Source organism: Malurus melanocephalus, unplaced genomic scaffold (assembly GCF_030028575.1).
Source record: "Malurus melanocephalus ecotype Western Australia unplaced genomic scaffold, MMel_1.1 scaffold_276, whole genome shotgun sequence".
NCBI lineage: Eukaryota > Metazoa > Chordata > Aves > Passeriformes > Maluridae > Malurus > Malurus melanocephalus.
This window is the reverse complement of record NW_026623508.1, coordinates 235567-256272: the sequence shown is the minus strand read 5'-3', so window position 1 is coordinate 256272 and position 20706 is coordinate 235567. Positions and strand designations below refer to the sequence as shown.

At 35.2% G+C, this 20706-nt stretch overlaps 1 protein-coding gene across 2 annotated transcripts; it reads right to left on the bottom strand.

The window, feature by feature from the left end:
• Positions 1-317: 317 nt before the first annotated feature.
• On the bottom strand, positions 318-20691 carry FBXO8 (F-box protein 8). 2 transcript variants are annotated; one of them, XM_057376287.1, is made up of 6 exons: positions 20505-20691; positions 18356-18695; positions 16072-16198; positions 9271-9389; positions 7606-7802; positions 318-6833 (listed from the first exon to the last, which is right to left on the bottom strand). In XM_057376287.1, the coding sequence occupies exons 2-6, from the start codon at positions 18682-18684 to the stop codon at positions 6646-6648; spliced, it is 960 nt and encodes a 319-aa protein (XP_057232270.1). In that variant the 5' UTR covers positions 18685-18695; positions 20505-20691; the 3' UTR covers positions 318-6645. The 2 variants fall into 2 exon arrangements, with proteins under 2 accessions (XP_057232270.1, XP_057232269.1); XM_057376286.1 differs by having other exon boundaries at positions 18356-18692.
• Between the last annotated feature and the right edge of the window lie 15 nt (positions 20692-20706).

The window sequence follows — 20706 nt, the reverse complement described above, 5'->3', positions numbered from 1 at the left end:
TTGTTTTTCTGTTTTACTATTGAGTCTTTACACTCAGGCTATAAATCTCGATTTATGATTGACAATTTAACTTAATATTATTAAATATCACTCATTTAAAAAAATTCAATACATTTCAAAATCTTTGTAATTTTAAATAAAACTTATTTTATATAGGAAGCCAGAAAAATGTCTGTGTTCCATATAAATCTTTAAATTTATGTTAGGTACATTGTGAACACTTAATACCAAGAAAGGGAAATCATCTAGTAATACATCTATTTTTAAAAAGTTGAAAAAGTATTTCACAAAATTTTACTAATCATGTGACTTCTGTATTTCATTGCATATCTAAGCCTTATTTATAGGGAAAAAAGATTCAAGCATTTACCATATTTTTGCAGTGATAGATGCAAATGTTGACTATTTACTTTAAATTTTTCTGCTATTCCATTGGAAAAAAACCAAAAAAGTCAGCTTTTGCTAGAACAAATCAGAAATGATACTGTCAGACTTCAGACGGCATGGAAAAGTATTAAATACATTTATTGATATAAATTCCTAAGTGGAATATAGAAATAAGAAGTTACATTTAATGTGAAAACATATAGCATCTTGATTGTTACTAAAAGCACTCTGAGAGATGTACTTCTTTAGCACTTGTAAAGAAGTTCTGTGGTTTTCTCATTCGTGTTGTCATGCAGATGATTAATGCTGCAGAAGTCAAGTAAATTCAAGAAGTTCTCCAGTTATAAAAATATATTTCAGTTCAATTGTGTTACATGTAACTATGACAATTATTAGTCTGAATTCTGGATATGAAGATGGAAACTGCAGCTATGAAAATACTTTTTTTAGCTCATAAGCAATGGCTTAGATAAAAGTAATGCAAAGATTAAAGAATAAATGTGCCATCATGCCCCGTAAAGGAGTATGTTCTGCCTGGTGCAGCAGAGCAGTATGAACTCTTTTTTACCACCTGTGAAGCCTGCAGGATTTTTGTCTGCTGAGTTGATAGTACTGATGTATAAAGGGGTCCATGGGAGTGAATGCAAGTCAGTTTCTTGTGACTGAAGGAGGACTTGCACAGCACAAGCAGCCAAATGTTTTCTCAGAAGGGCAAGGCCGCTTTTGAAATTGAAATAATATTTTCAGGGATTGTATATTTCACRTGTAAGAAAACGCAATACTCAAACTGTAGACCAACAGAACAAATTTCCACAAGGAAAGCAAAGAAGAGAAGTTGTAAATAATTTTCAAAATCAACCTTACATTTGAAAAGAATCAGTAATTTTCTTATGTTATGGTCATATATGAAAAGTATTGCAAACTCATCAGATTTTGGCTCTTGGAACACACATTGCTGCATCTACCTCAAGTCCAACAAGAGCATTTCTTGCCACTCAGCAATCTACTGGCATGCATAGTGCTCAAAGGATGAGTTCCTCCTAAGAGAATACAGTATACAGATTGAATAAATGGTCTTTCTCCAGAAAAAAAATTAGCTAAATAAGCTTTGACACATATTTTTCCCCTTTTTAAGAGTATCTCTTCTGCATGGATTATAGGATTTTCCATAATGTTAATAGTAACAGCTATGCTTGTTCTAAAGTTTACACTGCTTTTCACTGKCAGAAACAGACTATTGAAATAACAAATGAGGTTCACTTTCTCAGAATGTGTAAATGTCCCAGCATAGAGTTAAACTTTCAACAGCTGAAAGACAATACCATCGACACGTACCTGGCACTAGTTACTCGGGTTTATTTTTTCCTGGAAAGCAGTTTTGGGCGACGGAGTGGCGTCCGGGTTTCCCAGGTTGTTGTGCTGACAAACTGCAGTGGTGGTAAAGGCAGGGAGTCTGACAAAGTCTCATTAATCATTTTAAATTAAATCCAACATTCCACTCCAACACTGCCAAGAAGAAAGCTAACTTTTACAAATGAATACTCTCCCTGAAAATAACTGGTATCCTGACCATATTGCTTTCACAAAAATATGCTTGATTTCTGTTAGGTACACATATAGTACTTTCAAGCTTGAAAAATGCATTTTTTGGATTGTTAGGAATCTGAAAAGTGCTTTTATCATGTTTTCTCTATTAGGATCTATGAGTGAACCACACAACTAAAAATTAAGTCTCTTTTTTCTTTCAATGAACTGAAGATTTTTTCTTTTCTAAAATAGTACGTACAGAAAGTTTGTTTTTAATGCAAGTAAATTTCACATGGGAAATGGAAGTATTCAGTTTAACTATTTTCTCTAAGCATATTTATATGAATAAGAAAGCAAATTTACTAACATTAAGATCAGCAAAACCACTGAGTGATGAAGGAGCAATGTGATCTGTTCTAAGTTTTACATACACACTTCTCCAGCTACTCCTAGCTATTTGATTATGATTTAATTACACATCATATGGCAAGTCTGAACTTTAAACATCTCATTAAAAATATGACAGTATCACATAAAATTTTATCCTACTAAAATCATTGTTATATGCAATTATAAAATTTGTATTTCTCTCTAAGGCAAAATGAAACCATAATGTGAGACAGGAAATACTTTATGTTGGATCTTTGCCCATTTTAATAGTGCTTTTGAGCTTAGAGGGTAGATTTTACAATGGTAGAGAACAAGTCATCAGCCTAAATGTTTATTAGTTTTAATAAATCCATGAAATATTTGAAAAGGAAAAAAAATCCTAATCCAATAGAGGGCAAGTAAATCTGACTTTCCTAAGTATTTATCATAATTTTAACATGATCAAGTAGGTATACCTCAATTTTGTTTAAGTACTTAAAATAATACTTGTTTTCTAAAAACAGAACTCTAAACAAGATTGCACAATGACATCCTTACACAGAGAACGAAACAATTACCACTTCAAAAAAGAGCAATTCCTGTTGATAAATTTGTTTATGCTAAGGACTTTGATGAACTGCAGAATACTGAAGAGGAAATAGTAACATTGAGCTGTCTAGCTAGTCAGTTTATTTTCTTAAAGCTGTATTTTCAAACTGTTTACATTTTYTTTTTTTAGTGTGGGGGTGTGGAAGGGAAAGGTTAAAGAGAACAAATCAAATTTTTTTTTCCTGAATGCAAATTTCTCACTTCCTTAAAAGTCGACAAACATGTCTCAAACTTGTATTTGTTTGGGCTTCTGTATGTTGAAGCAGCTTTGATTTATTTTAAAAAGTCAAAGCTGTATATATATGTTGCTTGGTGTTTGAATGGAAAGTATTCTAGACAGAAATAGAGTTTGAGAAAACATGTAGTATCAGACACCGTCTATAGCTAAGCCATGTGAACATCTATGTTATATTCCTTCAATAAATGCAGTCAGAGCCTCAGAATTTAATAAAGGCAAACATGAGCTGTATGTGTGACACATGGACACAGGTACACTGATTTTCCTGACATGAACAGAAAACAGTTTTCCTTCTGTCACATCTGTGTATACTGAAGCTACCGAACTTTTTGAAATGGCCATTCAGAACAATTCCAATGTCTTAGGACCAGAACAGCTAGGGGGGATGGGCTGCAGGCTCATTTCTTCCTTCAGTGCTGTGTACAATGCATACAGTTAAGAGATAAGGCAACACCACACGGCCAAAGTTCAAAGGACATGCAGTGGTGGAATCACAATAGTTTGGGAATCACTCTGCAGTTAAAAGCATGATCATGCTCATGCAATTTGGCTTGAGATCCTATACCTAAGTCTTTTGAAGTGCTTGATCAAGTAGCTATTTCCACATCACATCATTTAGTGACACCTGGATCAATGAAGTATCATTATTTTAAAATGTGCGTGGAGGCACCAAGTGCATTGAAGAAGACACTGCCCAAATCTTTGTTTTTCAAAGAGTTTCTGGAGGACAGCTAACAGAATTTTTCTCAGTATTTAAGAGTACTATTACACCTGCTTAAGACTTGTTTTTCTCCTTTTAAAACAGAAAATCACACAACTTCGTGTAAAGTCTAGATGGCTAAAATGCAAAAAATTACTTCTCAGACACTTAAGAGATAGACTTAAACCAGATAAAGGACAGAATAAATGTCTATACCAATTAGTTGTTTCGTGGCTGCCTCTGAGGGAATTCACACTTGACATGTTGTGTTTGCTGTTTTCTATTCAACTCTGTGTTAGTAAAATAATATACAACATGAGTAGGGTGCTGATCATCTAAAACTGTTCAAAATCCTATGGTGAAGATCAGATGCTGTTATCTGCATGTCATTAGGGTTTTGTTTCTCCTGGATTTGTCTCATGGAAACTTGAGTTGTATCATCCTGTTTCTAATATATCTTCTTGGCTGCTACATTGGCCTTGAAGTTTTCCAAATCGTGCTAATAGATGTACTCAGCTATTCAGAAAAAAACATATTCTGCCTGCCTGGAGGCCTTACTCTGTATCAGGGTAACGTGAAATTAAGAGAAATGCAGACTAACAATTCATAGGCTCTTATTAGTGCAAAATTAAAATCAGTGTCACTTATGTCAACCTAAACATATGTCAAAAAAGAATTAGGCCTTGCTCTGCATTTGTGGTTTGAGGAGAAGATATTTTCTAATAAGAAYACTCCTAATTTCAAAATTCACTACATTCTTCTTCTAATGTGTGTAACTTGAAGAGCATTTCTTAGAAAACTGTATCCTGCTGTCTCCACTTAAGATCACTTTAAGGAGCCCAGAGACACTTGTCCTTTATTGTTGGTTTTACAAATTATGTTAAAAGGTTTTTTGGTTTTTTTTTTTTTTTTTTGGTAATAAGGAGCAAATACCTGTACCTTAAACAAAGCTCCTCACCATACCATATACTCTTTATTTCTGTTTGAGTTTAATTGACCACTGCAGAACACATCCTTGGACTTTCTAAAATACATGACACAACACAGGGTGAAGAGAAGTAATCCTGAGCAAGGCAAGTGATACTGTAAACCTGTCTGGAATACAGCCACAATACTGCTGGCTCCTGGCTTTGGCTGTGTATGCTACATATATGCAATGACATTTACACTTGATTAAATAAATCAGTAAAAAAAAGTATTTTTTCTGTGTGCATTTCTGTTTGTGGACAGAGCTACAAACATCTGAAATAGCAGTAATAGCTACATTTTTTTCCCTCCCATCACTTATGTAGCCCTTGTACGGACTCTTCTTGCATCTAAAACAAATGTAACACTCCCTAGTTGCCCAACAGAAAGCAGCAGCATAGACAAAGTGTATGACTGTGAGGGATCAGTCCTGCAATAGGCTTTCTACATAAAAACTCCATTAGTTCTATTTTACAAATTAAGAATACCTTCCCACCTCACCTCATGGTAAGCAAGGAAAGAGTAAATATACTTGTTACCATGATGTATCCAGATGCTACAGATAGCTGAACATTGTGTAAACAAACATAATCAGGAACAGCTCTTACTTCAAGATGTTAACTACATGTTATATCAATTTAAGAAAAGCACTGCTCTGTGAGTTGTCTGAACAAAAACTAGGCAAATCCTTATTCAATTTCTGCACATGCACAGCAGTTGCATTGCTAATACTCTCCACACTTTAAAAAATATCAAGACACAAGTCGACCAAGTAATTTTTGAAGTATTTCCATAAATCTATAACTGTTTAAAATCTAGCTACATGACAGATTTACAAAGTAATTCAGTATCTGACTCTGAAACAGCTCCCCAATCCCACACAGTCACTGCTCTAATCTTGCACTGTCAGTTTTTAACAGCTTTAGCAACAACTCATCTGGTATGTATTTGCCAAGGCATTTCCATCACTGACACTTCCAGACTGAGGGAACCAGTTGAAAGYAGCAACACGTTAGTCACTCCTACCACTTTCCCTTGTTCAGATTTCTCCTTGCTTGTTGTGCTGAATATGTGATTGTATTTGCTCTGTTTCCCAAAACTAGTATCTGCAAAATAGGTTATGTATGTAACATACATAAACCTCTCTGTACATTGCATGATTCCCCCTGGCTAGCCCTGTATGGCATCAGGGTTCATCTAAAATAGAGCCTGTGATCTTTAAAACTCAATGAATAGCAGATTGGCAACATGCTAATTCAAGTTAATAAATACAGTATAAAATACCAGCTTAAATATTTTACAAGTTCTATCATCTTCTAGAATGAACTTTATTGTAGTATTCAGATCAATGTTACTCTAACTTAGGTATCTGAGGTAGTCAGCATTGTAAAAAAATGCAAACRAAAGTCAAACAGTAATTTAAGAGATAAAAGGAGAAATTTTAGTTAAAATACTTTACAATAAAATATTTATGATTATAAATCTCTTTAGTTAAATATATACACATTACATGGTATTCTAAAAAAATGAACTTTAAGTTTCAAGCAGATCTAAAGCACAAATTCACCACTTTGTTAGACAGTAATGTCAGTTTAACATTCATTAATGGCTGTGTCAGACTAATGGCATTGTTTTGTGCAAAACTAAAAACAAATATGAAAAAAATCCTTCTGTTCCCACAGAAAATAGTTAGAAAAGGTAGTTTACACATACACACACAGACTTTGATTGCGTACAGAGGTTAGAATGACCAGCACTAAAATAACCCCCATCTCTACAAAATAATTACTATCTTGAATTGATGTAATTTTTGAAAATTATAAATTTTAAGTGCTAGCAAATTGTGCTTTTAGGCAGCCACATGGCCAATAAGGTAGATGTTGTCATAAAGGTGCCCTACAAAATCTTCACTAATATTCTGTGCAGCTCGTCGTGTATTCCGGATGAATTCCCTCTTTGACATTTTGTTCTTCACGTGAGGGCTTGTTAGATCAATCGAAAGTAGAATCAAAGAGTAACACAGTACATAAACTGCATCTAGACAAGAGAGAATAAATAAAGTTTAAAAAAGAAACTGATCATTAAAAATATTGTTCCCTGTCKAAGAACCTTATGGTCTTTATGATCGAGGTTCATAATTTTATTTATATATGCACACACATATGCGCTCACACACATACATACAACTCAGAAAGGTATCCCAGTGAAATAAAATTTGATATAGTAATTTTCAAAGTAAAAATGTCAGCACACTGCCAAATGAGAATTTATAAATCTCTTTAATATTTCTACATAATCCAACAGCCTCTAAGGGCTTTATGCATGTTCATTTAAACAGATTCTTCAGGTTTGTGTAAACTAAAGCCAACATCCTGCAAAAGCTTATCTTTTAAATATGCAAACAGTTCCACTGCTGAAAACTGCCTCCCCCAACCAATTAGAAATGCCTGTTGACTTGAATGTGCCYAATATTCCCTTTCATTTCTGTGAGACTATCCACAAAGTAAAATGTCAAGTGTAYAAGATTTTGCAAGAAGAAATGCAGAAATAGAAAAAAGCTCACGTACAGACAAAAATTAAGGAAAGATAACATAGAAATAAGCCCAACTAATCCTCTAAAAAAAGAATCTGCATGTTTGGTTTTGTTTTTAATTGTTTTTCAACCCAAGTGGAATAATGACTCTATACCAAACCATTTTATAATTACAGAAATATTTGTTTGGATGCTGATTTTAAAGCTATCAGAAACAGTAGCATCACCCAGAAATATAAGGACTGATCCAATGAATCAAAGCTCCGTTTTGCTTACCAGGGCTAAGGCCAAGCTCTCTCATCAAATCAGGATTACAAGCACAGAATCTGTGAGAGAACTTTGTAATGAGAGTTTCAAGGTATTCCCCACGCTCTTCAGGAGCATGAATGTGTCTGAAGAACTCTCTCAGTGCATTTGGCAAGAACTGATTTCTGAAGTTGTGCAGCGTCACAAGGTCATCCAAAACATCTCTCCTGGTAAAATGAAAATCCACATTATTAGAAAAGTTTATTTTAACTGTTTAAATATGAAAATGTCTAGATTTTAAAAACAAAATTAAAGTTTAGAATAAGCTTTTGTTTTTGCTGAAAGGCAAAATAACAGCACAGCGATAATATAAACACATGTTCTTTGCTTATTTGTAGCCAAATACTATAAAAACACACAACAATCAGAATTCAAAGTTTATATTCAGTCAAAGTATACAGAAAGGCTCTGCTTCCTTTAAACAGTGACAAAATCGATAAAAAAGACAATAAAGGGAATAGATTCATGTATGTCACACATTTTGGTATCTAAATAGAAGCTGTTACAGGAGTATCTTGTAAAAACCATGTTTCAGCTAGGCAAAATTTGCCCATRGAAGTCATCAGGGTGTGATGTTCTCAAGTGTTTTTCACTGAACACAAAAACATCTAAAAGATTCAGATCCCACCTATATTACTAGATGTCAAAAAGGCAGTGTGAAAAAATAATTCGGAAGTAAATCTGGAGTAAACCAAAGAATATTCTCCTGTGTTTAACCTGATTTTTACCTTTTAGTACTAAGATGGGAGTTTCAACAATTAAAAAACTAGTTTTTATTCTTGGTGTCTGATTATACTGTTTATGAAGGGACGATAAATGGCAGTAGGATTCACTAATATTAACTTGCAATCTCATCTATTAAATGGTTTTGTATTTTTATTATTGTTTAAGAAACTGATAAATCTGAAGTTCTACAGATAGGACTGTCAGTGGTGATAACACTACAGAATGACTCCTTTTATTCCTTTAGTCGTCCAGGCTGAAGAAGATGAGAAGGAGAGGATTCCTGCTAGAAGTGCTGTTGGCCCTCTGTTCTTCCTACTTAGGTGCAGTTACTACTCTCCTTCTCTTTCAACCTCTCTTGCTGGTTCTTCTCTTTCACAATACTACCCCAACCTGATGGCACGAGAAAACTGTGGAGATAGAAAAGCACACCACAGCAGGGAGACTGCTCACTTCTGCATGTCTTGATATCTCCAAGAGGATACTCCATTCCACCTTAGGAGGTGTGCGCAACTTCCAATCAAGAAGTATCGGACAACCAAGTAATGGTTAGATGATTCAACATCTGTCAAAAAGCTATCATCCCTTAGTTAAGTGATAACTACTTCTTCTGAATAATACCCATAGAAAGGGGAAAAAAAATCAAGTAAAAAAAMGCAGCAAAACATCTGTGCAAGCTTTTGTGAGGATATGACATTTATTATTTATAGGTCATATTTTTGAGGATTCTTAAGTGTTAAGACAAATAAATACTTGAATTGAGTAACTGTTCAGATTTAACAGAACCATTACCTAATTGCCTTTTCTTGCCTTTTTACATCCTTGAAGTTGCATCACTAGATGCAAAATATTGTTAAATGGGGCTGTATATTGAAAATTAATAGAAAATGTCTTAAGAGAAATTTGAATTACCTTTCATCAAGGTAGATTCTCAGTTTCTTCCAATTCAGTGTCCTTGTGCAAAAGATAAACTTAGCTATTTCCTTCGGTGAATCATCTAGTATGCCTTTGGACATAAAATAGTTGACTCCCTGAGATAAAATATATGTACATATAAATATGTTTAATCTTTACAAAGTATTTAGGAACAAATATTCTACTTCACAATGTAGGAATGTAATCCTACTAATTAATTGGTCTATTTCTCAGAATGATTCCTCCTCCTCTTAATCACAATTCAACATGCAGAATACACTCTAAAATTATAAATCAAATGCAAAAAAACAATTTATTGTTATGGTTGAGATTTTACATACAGTCATAGTAGAAAATTTTAAATTATGAACCCCATAATGAGCATGGTGGTTCCTCAATAATTTCTTTACAGTGTATATCAGTATTTTGCTTTTCATACTTTAGTGATAGCATTTAAAATGTTGCAGGTACCATAATTGGTAATTTAATTTTTACAAATAAGAAAATCTTAGCCATAATGAGTTTAGTCTCTAATATCTTTCATTAAAACAGTAATGTTCTCACATGTATACAATGTATCACATTCAAATAGATGCATTAAATGCATTTGTTTAAATGTGTAATAATGCAAATAAACACAAGCACGTTGATTTCAAAGCATAGGTAAGTATCAACATATATAAATATGCATACACATAAATAAGAACATTATACCTAACATAAAAATAGTTTAAAAATACAGAATAGCATATATTTTATACTCATCACTTCCAGAATTTTACACTTTGAACAAGCACACATTTCTTATAGAATAAACATGACAAATTTAAAATATTTCAGTGATATTCTGGATTCTCTCTGGTCATTGAAATATCCYAAAACATTTTTCTTATGATCTCAGAAATCAAAACCCAACTAATGGATTTAAAAAGTGTTCATGCTTTTTAACAGCAAAAATCGAAACTTGAGAATAACTAACCAACTTCTTTCAATTCAGTATGGGAGGGGCTGGGAGCAGTTCTCAGCTTTTGTTCCAAAAAAGTGTTATGATACTTAAGTACAACATATCTTAGCTATAGCGTAACGGTTGAAATGTAGAATGAGAAGGACATGCATTTCTGCAAAGTATAATGTACCAAGGCCACAACCTAAATCACCTTTAAAATACTTCTGAAATATTTTTTCATAAATGTTCTGATATCAAACTTCACAATATTTTGGAAGTCTGCCCATTTAGTTTACATTACATCTGTAAAATGTAGGTAGGGGCAACCTGTCATTCAGTGTATAAACTAAACTTCCCAGTGCTCTTCAATTTAGTGTGAAAAAGAAATAAAGGACTGAGTACAGGTTTGGAACATTTTGTGAAGTGGCTTAGTAAAGCAAAGTTTTAGTGGCATCAAGCAAGAAAATAATTAGAATATATGCTTAAGAACGTAAGTTAAAAGCCAAGGAACACCTGTAGTAATAACTATTTTTTAACCAGTCTATAGTTTTTGCTTATAAATTTATAGAAAATAGCAGTTATCAACATATGTTTATTTTGTTAACATAATTATTTATAAGAAGAAATAAAAACATAAAGGTTTTTAGATAGGTAAACCAAAAAAATCTAGCAATGTTATGTCCCAATTTTAAGAAAAATCTTTACTTATGATGACAATGAAACATGTAGTGCTCTATAAGCTTGCATTTCAGTGTAAATTAGGTAATATTTAAGTTTTGTCCATAATATGGATGGACAACTTAACATTAAGTACTTTCTTGAACCAGAGGTAAGAAATTAAATATGGGAGATTAAAATAAACAACAAGGATTTTTGCAATTTATGTAAGATGAGCAGAAGAATAGCTCCTTTACATATATCCTGATTCACTGAGATTTATGTGGTTGCTTCAGTAATAAGAATTTGCTTAAGATAATACAAACTGAAGCTGGGCAGTTTGTAACATTCCTGCTGCAATTAACAAACACTTCTGCAACACATCCAGAAAACATCTGGAATGGCTTAGATGCATCAGGATGAAAATAACACCTTCTTTAAGATAGACAATGGGTTGCTTTCTTTGTGACAGTAAATGCTGCAGYTCTTTTTCATGCACTAGCTTGCAACTCAATGTAGGAACTCCACCTGAGAGACTACAAAGTCTCTGCATTATTATTCTGTCTCTAATTCCCTCTCTTCCCCTACCACATGTAATGCTTGACAATATCATTCCTCAACTCCTTCACAAGTAAACAGGATATAGACAAAAGAAACTTCACCACGTGCCATTGTTTTTAGTGGCTTTTTATTCCATCCTAAGCTATCAAAAATATTTTGCAACAGTAGAAGCCTGAYTTCAAGTTCTCAAATTCTGTCTCACAGCAAATGAAATTTATTTACAACATGTCACTAAATCTGCTTTCCATAACAGTGTAAATACTGCCTTGAAAACCCCTCAGAACCCTTGCTTCAAATAAATCACTTTGGGTAGCTAAAATGTCATTTGTGGCATATGTACTAGCTGAATTAAGTCGGTCTACACACTATTAAAACCTATGCTAAGATTATTTATCAGTCAGCTGGTGATTCTCTTAGGAAACATTTGACGCAGTGTTCTGTGCCATGATCTACCAGGTATGAAAAGGCCTTTTTAACACTTGAGAAATATTGCAGAATGAGCACATAAAGTAGTTTTAAAATTCTGATTCAGAGCAATATAATGTTCTTAGCATTAGAGAATTAAGAAAGATGACTCTAAGGTTATTTGCCTATCTTACCTCTCTAGCAAGAATATTATTCTGAATTTCAGACAGCTTTGGATAAAATATTAATGTATGGAAGTGCTGATTTAAATTATATGTGCAAATAATTTTAAGCATAGACTAATAGTAACAACAAAAGCCATTTGTTGTATTTCCATATGTTATTTTTTTACAGTTGCTCCTTTTTTTTTCCCAGGCACACATTGCTTGTTTTACCAACTTATTCTGTTACACCACTGACACTCCTTCCTTGCTTCCTACCTGTTTCCAACAGCCTTTCCATTTGTTTATATCCCTATAAATGGAAATCTTACTTTTCAGTGTTGATTTCATTTCTGCACTGATTCTCTTCTTCGTTAAGAGTACTTTCATAACACCTCAGTACAGCAGTCAACACTAAAACTTTTGTAGTTGCTTTTGACATCTCTGTTTAGGTATGCATACAAAATAAACCAGATATATCCTAGGTTAATGGCACAGGAATTCTGGAATCAGTGTGTAGTATAGTAGGGTTTCAATTTCTATTGGTGATTCCAGGTAACACTAACAATATTAGCAAATAATAATTAGACATGTATGGTATTATTGTTCCCATTTTTCTAGGGAAGTACCCTATCTTAATATATTTAATGTGCATCTTCTGGAACAAAATGCACAGTATTGATATTATATAATACATATTTTGATTATTGTTTACTAAGTTACAAATCAAGTAATTTGGTGACAAATGTGGACACAATATGTAACATACATTTCAAACAGTGTCTCACTGTAGTCTTTTAAAAATAGTCTCAGTTATACAAACTTATGATGGCAGAAATTGTAAGTACAACACAGAAATATTTTTTACCTTACACAGAGTCCATAAATAATAATTTACAAGATTAAACTCTGATTTTCATGTAGAGTTGTCAAAAGGTTTCAGCTCAATGTTCCTTTTCAATTTTTTTAATAAATCACACAAAAGGACTTCTTTCCTCTACAACATACACACACTTACAATATTCTCCAGACAGATAAATCAATGCATCTCAAAATTGGCTTGCTTACTAGATCACTAKGAAATAGGATAAGTTTCAAAAAAATTGCTTAGAAATATAGCACAGTAAACATTCCATCATCTACAGACTATAATTAAAAGTCAGGCCAGGTAGCTTTATACAAGTGTATAACAATTTATAACCAGGCAAAAGGTAAGAAAAATCTGATCTCCCTGACCAAAACTACAGGTGGTTTGTAGTGAATGAAACAATATGAAGAGTGGAAGCCAGGCTTAGTACAAGTATTGTCTGTCTTACTGTACTTTATTGTTATGCTATATAAAAGAAATCCTGACCTTACTGAAGACAGACAGTTTTGGTACAATACAGATTCCAGAAAGTCCATAAAAATAAATGCATTAAATAGATCAGTTAGAACCATTAAGGCTGAAACAAAAAAACAGATCTTTCCTGACCAGAAGATTCTCTTTTATACCTTCAGTTTCAATTTTAACTGCATAGAATTGATCCATGTAATAAACTTGACAGAATATTTTGTAGGGAGTTATAAACTGTATACAAAACAAATAACTTCTGGGAAATAACTTCTGGTTGCTTACAAATTCTGAGTCATAAGCACACAAGATGAAACGAGCACTGCATGAGAAACATTCACATACACCATACACTCTTTAAAATAAAGTACACCAGAAACCATGTAGGCAGATTAAACAACATGGTATTTATATTCAAGTGTTAATATTAACACTAAACCACCCCCTCTCTCTGAAGAAACAACAAAAATCAGGTTCTAAAATCCTRGCTTCAATGGTGGTGCCATATGAAAAAAAGCCAACAAAACCAACCAATCAAAAAAAACCCCAACCCAAGCATGCACTGGAGGGTTTTTTTTTTCAGATTACGTGTAATGTGTTTAGGCACATCCTTTCAGAAGAATGTGAGCACCTGCTATGAGTTATGCAAGCTCATGCACACAATCAACACATTAAATTACAGCAGATATCACAACACCATGCACACAACAATGGCTAACCAGAGAATCCTACCACAAAGTGTGTAGATGCTCTTCCCTACCCCGTGAGCCACCGCTAGCTCTGGAGCTGCTGCTGTGGAGCCTGGTTACCCATTTTCATGACATGGGCGGTGTCCTTTGGAGAATCTTGCTCCTGTGGTTGTAAGTATTCCTATTTTTATAGTAATTTGATCAGGTCTGTTATCAAATGCAGAGTTGGGCAGGAAATTCGGAGACACAATTTGTAATAGTGGAATGTCACCTCATTTATTCCAGTCAGCGTCCTTATAATGATTCTGCCAATATCACAGTTGTAAACAGTAAAAGCAATAGTATTTGTGAGTTCTCCTGAAATTCAGGCCCTGAATGATTCTTACCAGGCTACGGTGCTCCACAGGGAGAGGGGAACAGAGCCCTTAGGAGATACCCTGAGGTTCTCGTCTCTCATTGAAGAGATTGTTTGTACTATTATTGTAAAATATAACCATTATGAAGAAGCAAGAGTACCATAATAAAGTTAATACCTAATTTAGATATGCTGTAAGATAGCTCTAGTTTGCAGATCTTAGTTTTCTTTTAAAAATAATGAATGTTATACTAAGTGCCCCTTCTGAAGGCTCAAAATACTTTAAAGATACCAAGATTACTTTAAATAAGGTTGAAGTATAACAGAACATTATAAACTAAGTTACGTGAAAAATCATGTTAAATTGACATACAAAGAAAAACTTGGAAGAACAATGCTGCTAACATTATACTTAATGTATTATTGAAAACATGTAGTTACCTGAATACTGCATTTCATTTGAAAACTTTTACATTTATTACTAGATTTGTGAAAACTCTGCAGAAAATCAATACTAATCACTCAAGTGGCCAGGTGCTGGATATGTCTTGGTGCCATGTATCAGAGTTCAAGGCAGAGTTGTACCAGAGAAATTACAAAACAGTCTGTGACTGATAAAAGCAATGGTCTCTTAATTAAGCAGAACRTAAGATAAAGCAAGAACTTAAACAAAATCACCTTATTGCAATGAGTCATAGAATTGTTCACAAGTTCACATTTTCTGTATCATCAGCAGAGTGAAACTTGCTACTAGAAATACATCTATTTGTATCTCTTAATCCTTTTTCTGCTTTGGATTTATTTAATTACCACTTCCACATGTATATATAACTACATGCAGGAAGTGAATACTATTTTTGTGCAGTATTGTGTACACTTTTTTCCTAGGAAATGTGAACCAGGAATCTGGTTTTACAGACAAGAGACTCTCTCTGTCCCTTGGGCATTGACTGTGCATCTCCCAGGCAAAAACTGTCTACTCTTAAACTGTTTTCTTCTTTGAAAGGTGACAGACTGAAAGCAGAAACTGACTTTTCCAGTTAGTTACACGGACTTAGGAATGGAAACCTTGCAGTTTGACAATAGATTATTTTTGAAGATAAATTTATGTTGTTCTATAAGGAAATATTATGCACAACAAACACACACAGGAATTAAATCAAACAGATCTTCAAGATAGTTCAGCAGTAGATCATTTTCCTATTTCAAGATTTGCTCCTTGATAGTGGAAATAGGTAAAAATCCCCTCAAAAAAATGTATTGCCATAGAAGTAACTGGACYTTATACCTCAGCCTGCATTGCCTGAGGTGGAACCAAACTCATACTCTGCAGAAGCAGTTTAGCATTTTTATGTACATAAGCGCATTATTATGTATTATTATGCTCTTGCAATTCACCACTGTCTCTTCAGTTAGGATCTCTGCCTCATTCCTACACCAATATATAGTTATCAGTTTCTGGCATCCACAGATCAGACTGGTGTAAAGAGCACATGACACAAGTCATGTAAATGATGTTTACAGGTACAATATTAAAAAAAAAAAGAACCAAATAAGGCTGTAGGCTAGTATTAACCATCCCTACAGTAAAACAAACACCTATTGAAACTTTGTTTTTATATGCCTATTATTATAAAACAACAACCACGATTATTGTAACCATTTATTATTGTCAGAAACAGTTCACTTACCTCATCAGGGTTAGCATTAAAGGTGAGACTGCCCTCATCTAGCTGCATATACAATTTTCTAAAAGAAAATCCTAGAGGTGGATTCTTATTGTATATAGAACAGTGACCCCAAGTGGATTTGCACAACCTATGAAAATAGAATTAATCTATTATGAAAAATCCATTCTGAATTTAATAGATTTTACAGAGGCAAAATGTAATCAACACTGCAAAGCTAAATACTCAAACTATAGGAAAAGTTAGAAGTAGGTTGCTTGTAACAGTTATTAAGTCTTTTCTAAACCCTCAATTATATGATTAACACTTTCTTCTCTTAGAGGTTTYGGTGTATTTGAGTGCAGCCTCAAAACATATCCCAGTAGGTGGCATCATAATGACAACCACACAGCAGACTTCTGGTACTCCTAGAATCTGAACACTGGAGAACAGTGACAAGTTCTTCTCCTGCAGTACTATGACATATTAAAACATTGTGCTTCTTTTCTTGTGCCCCAATTGTGCAGTGAATGGGACACCACATCTGCACAAAATTATGCCATTAATTCAGCACTTTCCCCATCTATCCATTTTCATCTGATCTTCTTCCTCCTGTCTTGGACAGTCCTAATGACTAAATCCAGCCCCATCCTTCTCTATCTTCTGTAACTTCTCAGCTTCTTTCCCTTTTATTCCACCCTGATTCCATATCTGAGTTTCATCAGTTTCTGTCCCTCATCTCAGTTTCTTTGATGATACCATCCGAATTAACCTTTAACTTTTACTTTCTACACATTCTAGACTCTTTACTGAACTGGTGGTTCTGCTTCAACACACCTGCCCTAATTAAGGACAATGTTTGGGATCCAGCAGATAGCCACTGGAGGCATGACAAAGATCCTCTTTTCAATTCAGGAACCTGGGTCTTATTTGGAGTGAAACTGGAACTGCAACCACAGTACTTGCCAAAGTTTAAACACATCCAWTGCACGTGGAATAGTGAAGACATTTACCGAAATGACACAAATTGAGATTTTTATTTATCACTAAATCAGGACACACTTTCTTTATCAAAGGGTATACTTTGAATGTAAGTATTATTTGAAAAGATTTCATTAAAAATGATGGAACTGTTTCCTAGAATGAACTTCAATGAAAATACTCCCCCCCCATATGTTAAGAATATATACTGCATGCAATTAAGAAGCTCTAGTATCTTTAAGCTTTGGTCTAGAGCATTTATTTGTATTTATGGTGGGTTTGATACCAAGAACTGATCCCAATGCATTGCATATTGATAAATTTAGAAGCGCACTGGTATCCTTCACTAGAAATCCTGTTTCCTGTCAATGTAACAGTCCCCAATGGCAGAACAATTGTGACTAAGAAGTTGTATTGCATTATCCTTGTGATAGGTTCAAAAGCATGATAGGAAGGGAAGCTGCTTAATTAAAAATGCAGCAGAGCAAGGAAATAGATGAGAGAGGGAAGAGATGTACAAGAAACAAGAGCATAAGGAAAGGAAAATAACCTGAAAGCAACCCAACTGCTACAGTAGTAGTACTGTCTTTAAGGGTGAAGAAAATGCTGTGAAATATGCTACAAGTTCTGATGACCATCTACTCTAAAGAGAAGTATGATTTCATGAGTCTTTCCTAGTGCTATAAAACATAAAATATCAAAGTTATAGTATCATAGTTAGTTAATTACATTTTGTTATTACACTATTTTATCTGAAAGAATTTTCCTGTATTTATTTCCCAGACATACAAACCCTGCATATGTTATACATAAATGTGTTTCAAGTGTTAGGCTGAAGAAATTTCTTTTGAGAAAAACCAACCTTTTCCTTCCTCTCTCTATAAGCATTTTCCAAAAAAATACACCCCTAAGTTGTTACAAGTGTAGTAGTTAAGTTCTCACTCCTTTTCATTTGCAAGTTTGCCTGAATAGGTTTGATTGCTTAAGCTAGACATCTGAAGTTAAGAAAAGTAATGATATAAACACTTGAGTTGTGCTTTGAGCTAATACAAAAGTGAAGACAAGTCCCTGTTTTTTTTTCCCATCCTACCTCAAAGAACATGTGTATAATAACACTCATGCCAAGCACACCTGGGTATGCAGTAATCTCGAGTAATACACCACAATAATTAGAAATCCGAATAACATACTTCTAAACAATGTATGTTTCCTCTATGTCAAATGTCATTTAACTTCAGAAATCTTTGCTAGGATTAACATGACAAAAAGCACTAAGACATTTAAAGTCAATGATTTTCACTATGTTCCAGTGATACTTCTTGCTTACCCTTGCCAGAGGAGCTCATCATTTGCCAGATCCTGCCAGACACATGATGCTAGACAGAGATCAGTTGCATTCAAGTATGACAAAATGGTAAAACTAAGCTCTGGTGGCAACATTTCCAGGTTAATGAATCCTTCTTGTTCTTTAGATTTTCTGGCTTTCAACAGGTGGTAGATGTCAATGCCTCCTTGGGCTTGTTTGCGATGGCTTGTATTGGAAACATTGTTAGCAGGTATCCTCCTACCATGCTCTCGGGTAAGATAGCCTTGTCCATTGTATCCTTGCTGCTGGAGTTGCTGGTTTCTAGCAATTCTCCAGAGCCCCTGACCCATCTGCGAGCCTGCTGGACATAAAATCCAAATTAGATGATGAAAGCTATTTGAAAACATCTGAAAGACAGACTCAACACGTAAGTGAAGATTTAGGCCTGATCTGAATAGGTAGAGAGTTTTGTCTAAGTTTTGCAGATTAGGTAATCAGTCTTCCTGAGGCAACTTCATGAAGAAATACTGAAAACAAAACCCATAAAAAAACCTAGAAGACTTTTTCAGATTTTTTTTCTCCATGCTTGAAGAGCTACAAAATTAACAACATGCTTCAGCAAAAGTACCAAACAAAACTATATCCAATGCAAGTTAAGAAGCCTTAGGCTTCAGAACATTTGGAATCTTCAGACTTCCTTTAAAATTTAATAAAAATACCTTATTTAGAGTCAATGATATGCTAAAAAACATAAGGAAAAACAAAAATGTATTGGGTAGAGCACAAGATGAGGCTCTGACTGACACTGAAACAAGTTTAACAACTTCAGTGATAACGCAGTAAGGATTTTGAGTGCTCAGAAACAAGAGAATTAGTATTTTTTAAGCTTTCTTACCAGATAGAATAACATAAAGCCTTGAGAATAAGGTACTCACTTACTTATGTAGAGAATATCACTGCAGAAAAAGTATAAAAAGCCCTTTTGTAATGTAAAACAAAAAAATAAAAATATATTTGCAATTTTAAAGACCAACTGAAGAAATTTCACRGAAGAAACAAAATGAGACATCATTTAGGCTCTCACAGCAGGAGAGTCTTAAACCAGCTGCTGAAAATTCACAAGCTCTACTACTTGTGTAGCTACTCAGCAGTTTATACACCATTTGTTAGAGTACATATAATTTTCCTAATCACATAATAATTTTCTGCTTTGTAATAATCCCAGATGAATGCTTTCAGAGCTCACTCATAATACAAGATGAGCAAACGCATTTTTACAAAGCCTTTTGAGTAAAGGTGTCAAAAACTGTATTTCAAAATTGTTTTAAACATATACTTTCAATCTTCAGATTCAATAGTCTACTCAAATCCATGTTTTCAAACTTCCAATAACATAACTTTATCTAATAATTGAAACCTCTTGATAGCTTGGCTGTAGTAACTACCACAGTAAAAAGAACATCAAACTTGTTTACGAATCACTGATCTTCTCTACCTTTGTCTGGTATCTATCAAAGTCTGATTTAAATTCTGCCTTCTTCATGTTACTTTGCTACTGCATAGTAAATTCTTTTGCAGTGTTAACAAGTATGATAGGATGCTAAAAGTAACCTAGATTAAAGCTGCATTAGTACTGGATTCTACTTCATTAAATAAAAAAACAACATATCCTCTAAACACTCTCCACTTAATGGTAACTGAGCCCTACAGCTGCTGCTTTGCCGACACAACCCAATAGAAAACGTTCCTTCCTTTGATGCAAGCCCACGGAAGCAGAAGTTTTGTTCGTCGTAGTCGCACTACAGCCGAGGCCTGCAGGACCCCCCGTAAGTGAGAGCCTTTCAATCCTGACGCCGGGCAACCAGGCTGGCGGGGGGAGGCACAGCCCCAAAGACAGGCCCAAGGCCGCTCCGGGGAGCCGAAGGCTGAACCTGCCTAAAGCCACACCGCGTCCCGGGAAGCTCCGCACCGCCCCCCCGAGCCACTCTTCCCCGCGCACTGCGGCGCCAGGACCTGGCCCGGGCACGCCGGCCCCACTCTAGGGGCAGCGGCAATCGCAGCCCAGTGGGTGCTGCCCCTAAGCCCCACTGGGCCGCCCCCGGAGCCCACGCTGCCGATTGGCCGTGCCGCCCGTCCGTCCACGCCGCAGCGGGGCACCGGCCGGCCCTACCTGTGCCAGCTCGGTTCCAACCGCCGCCGCGACGAGCCCGGCCCGCCTCCGTGCGATGGCCGCGCCGGGCAGGAGGAGCTGCGCGGGCCCGGCGGCGGGGTCAGGCGGACAGGCTGAGGCGGACAGGCTCAGAGAAGGAGCCTCGACAGGGAGGCCGAGGCCGCCGCCGCCGCCCCGACTCCTGCCCAGGCAGCTCTGACGT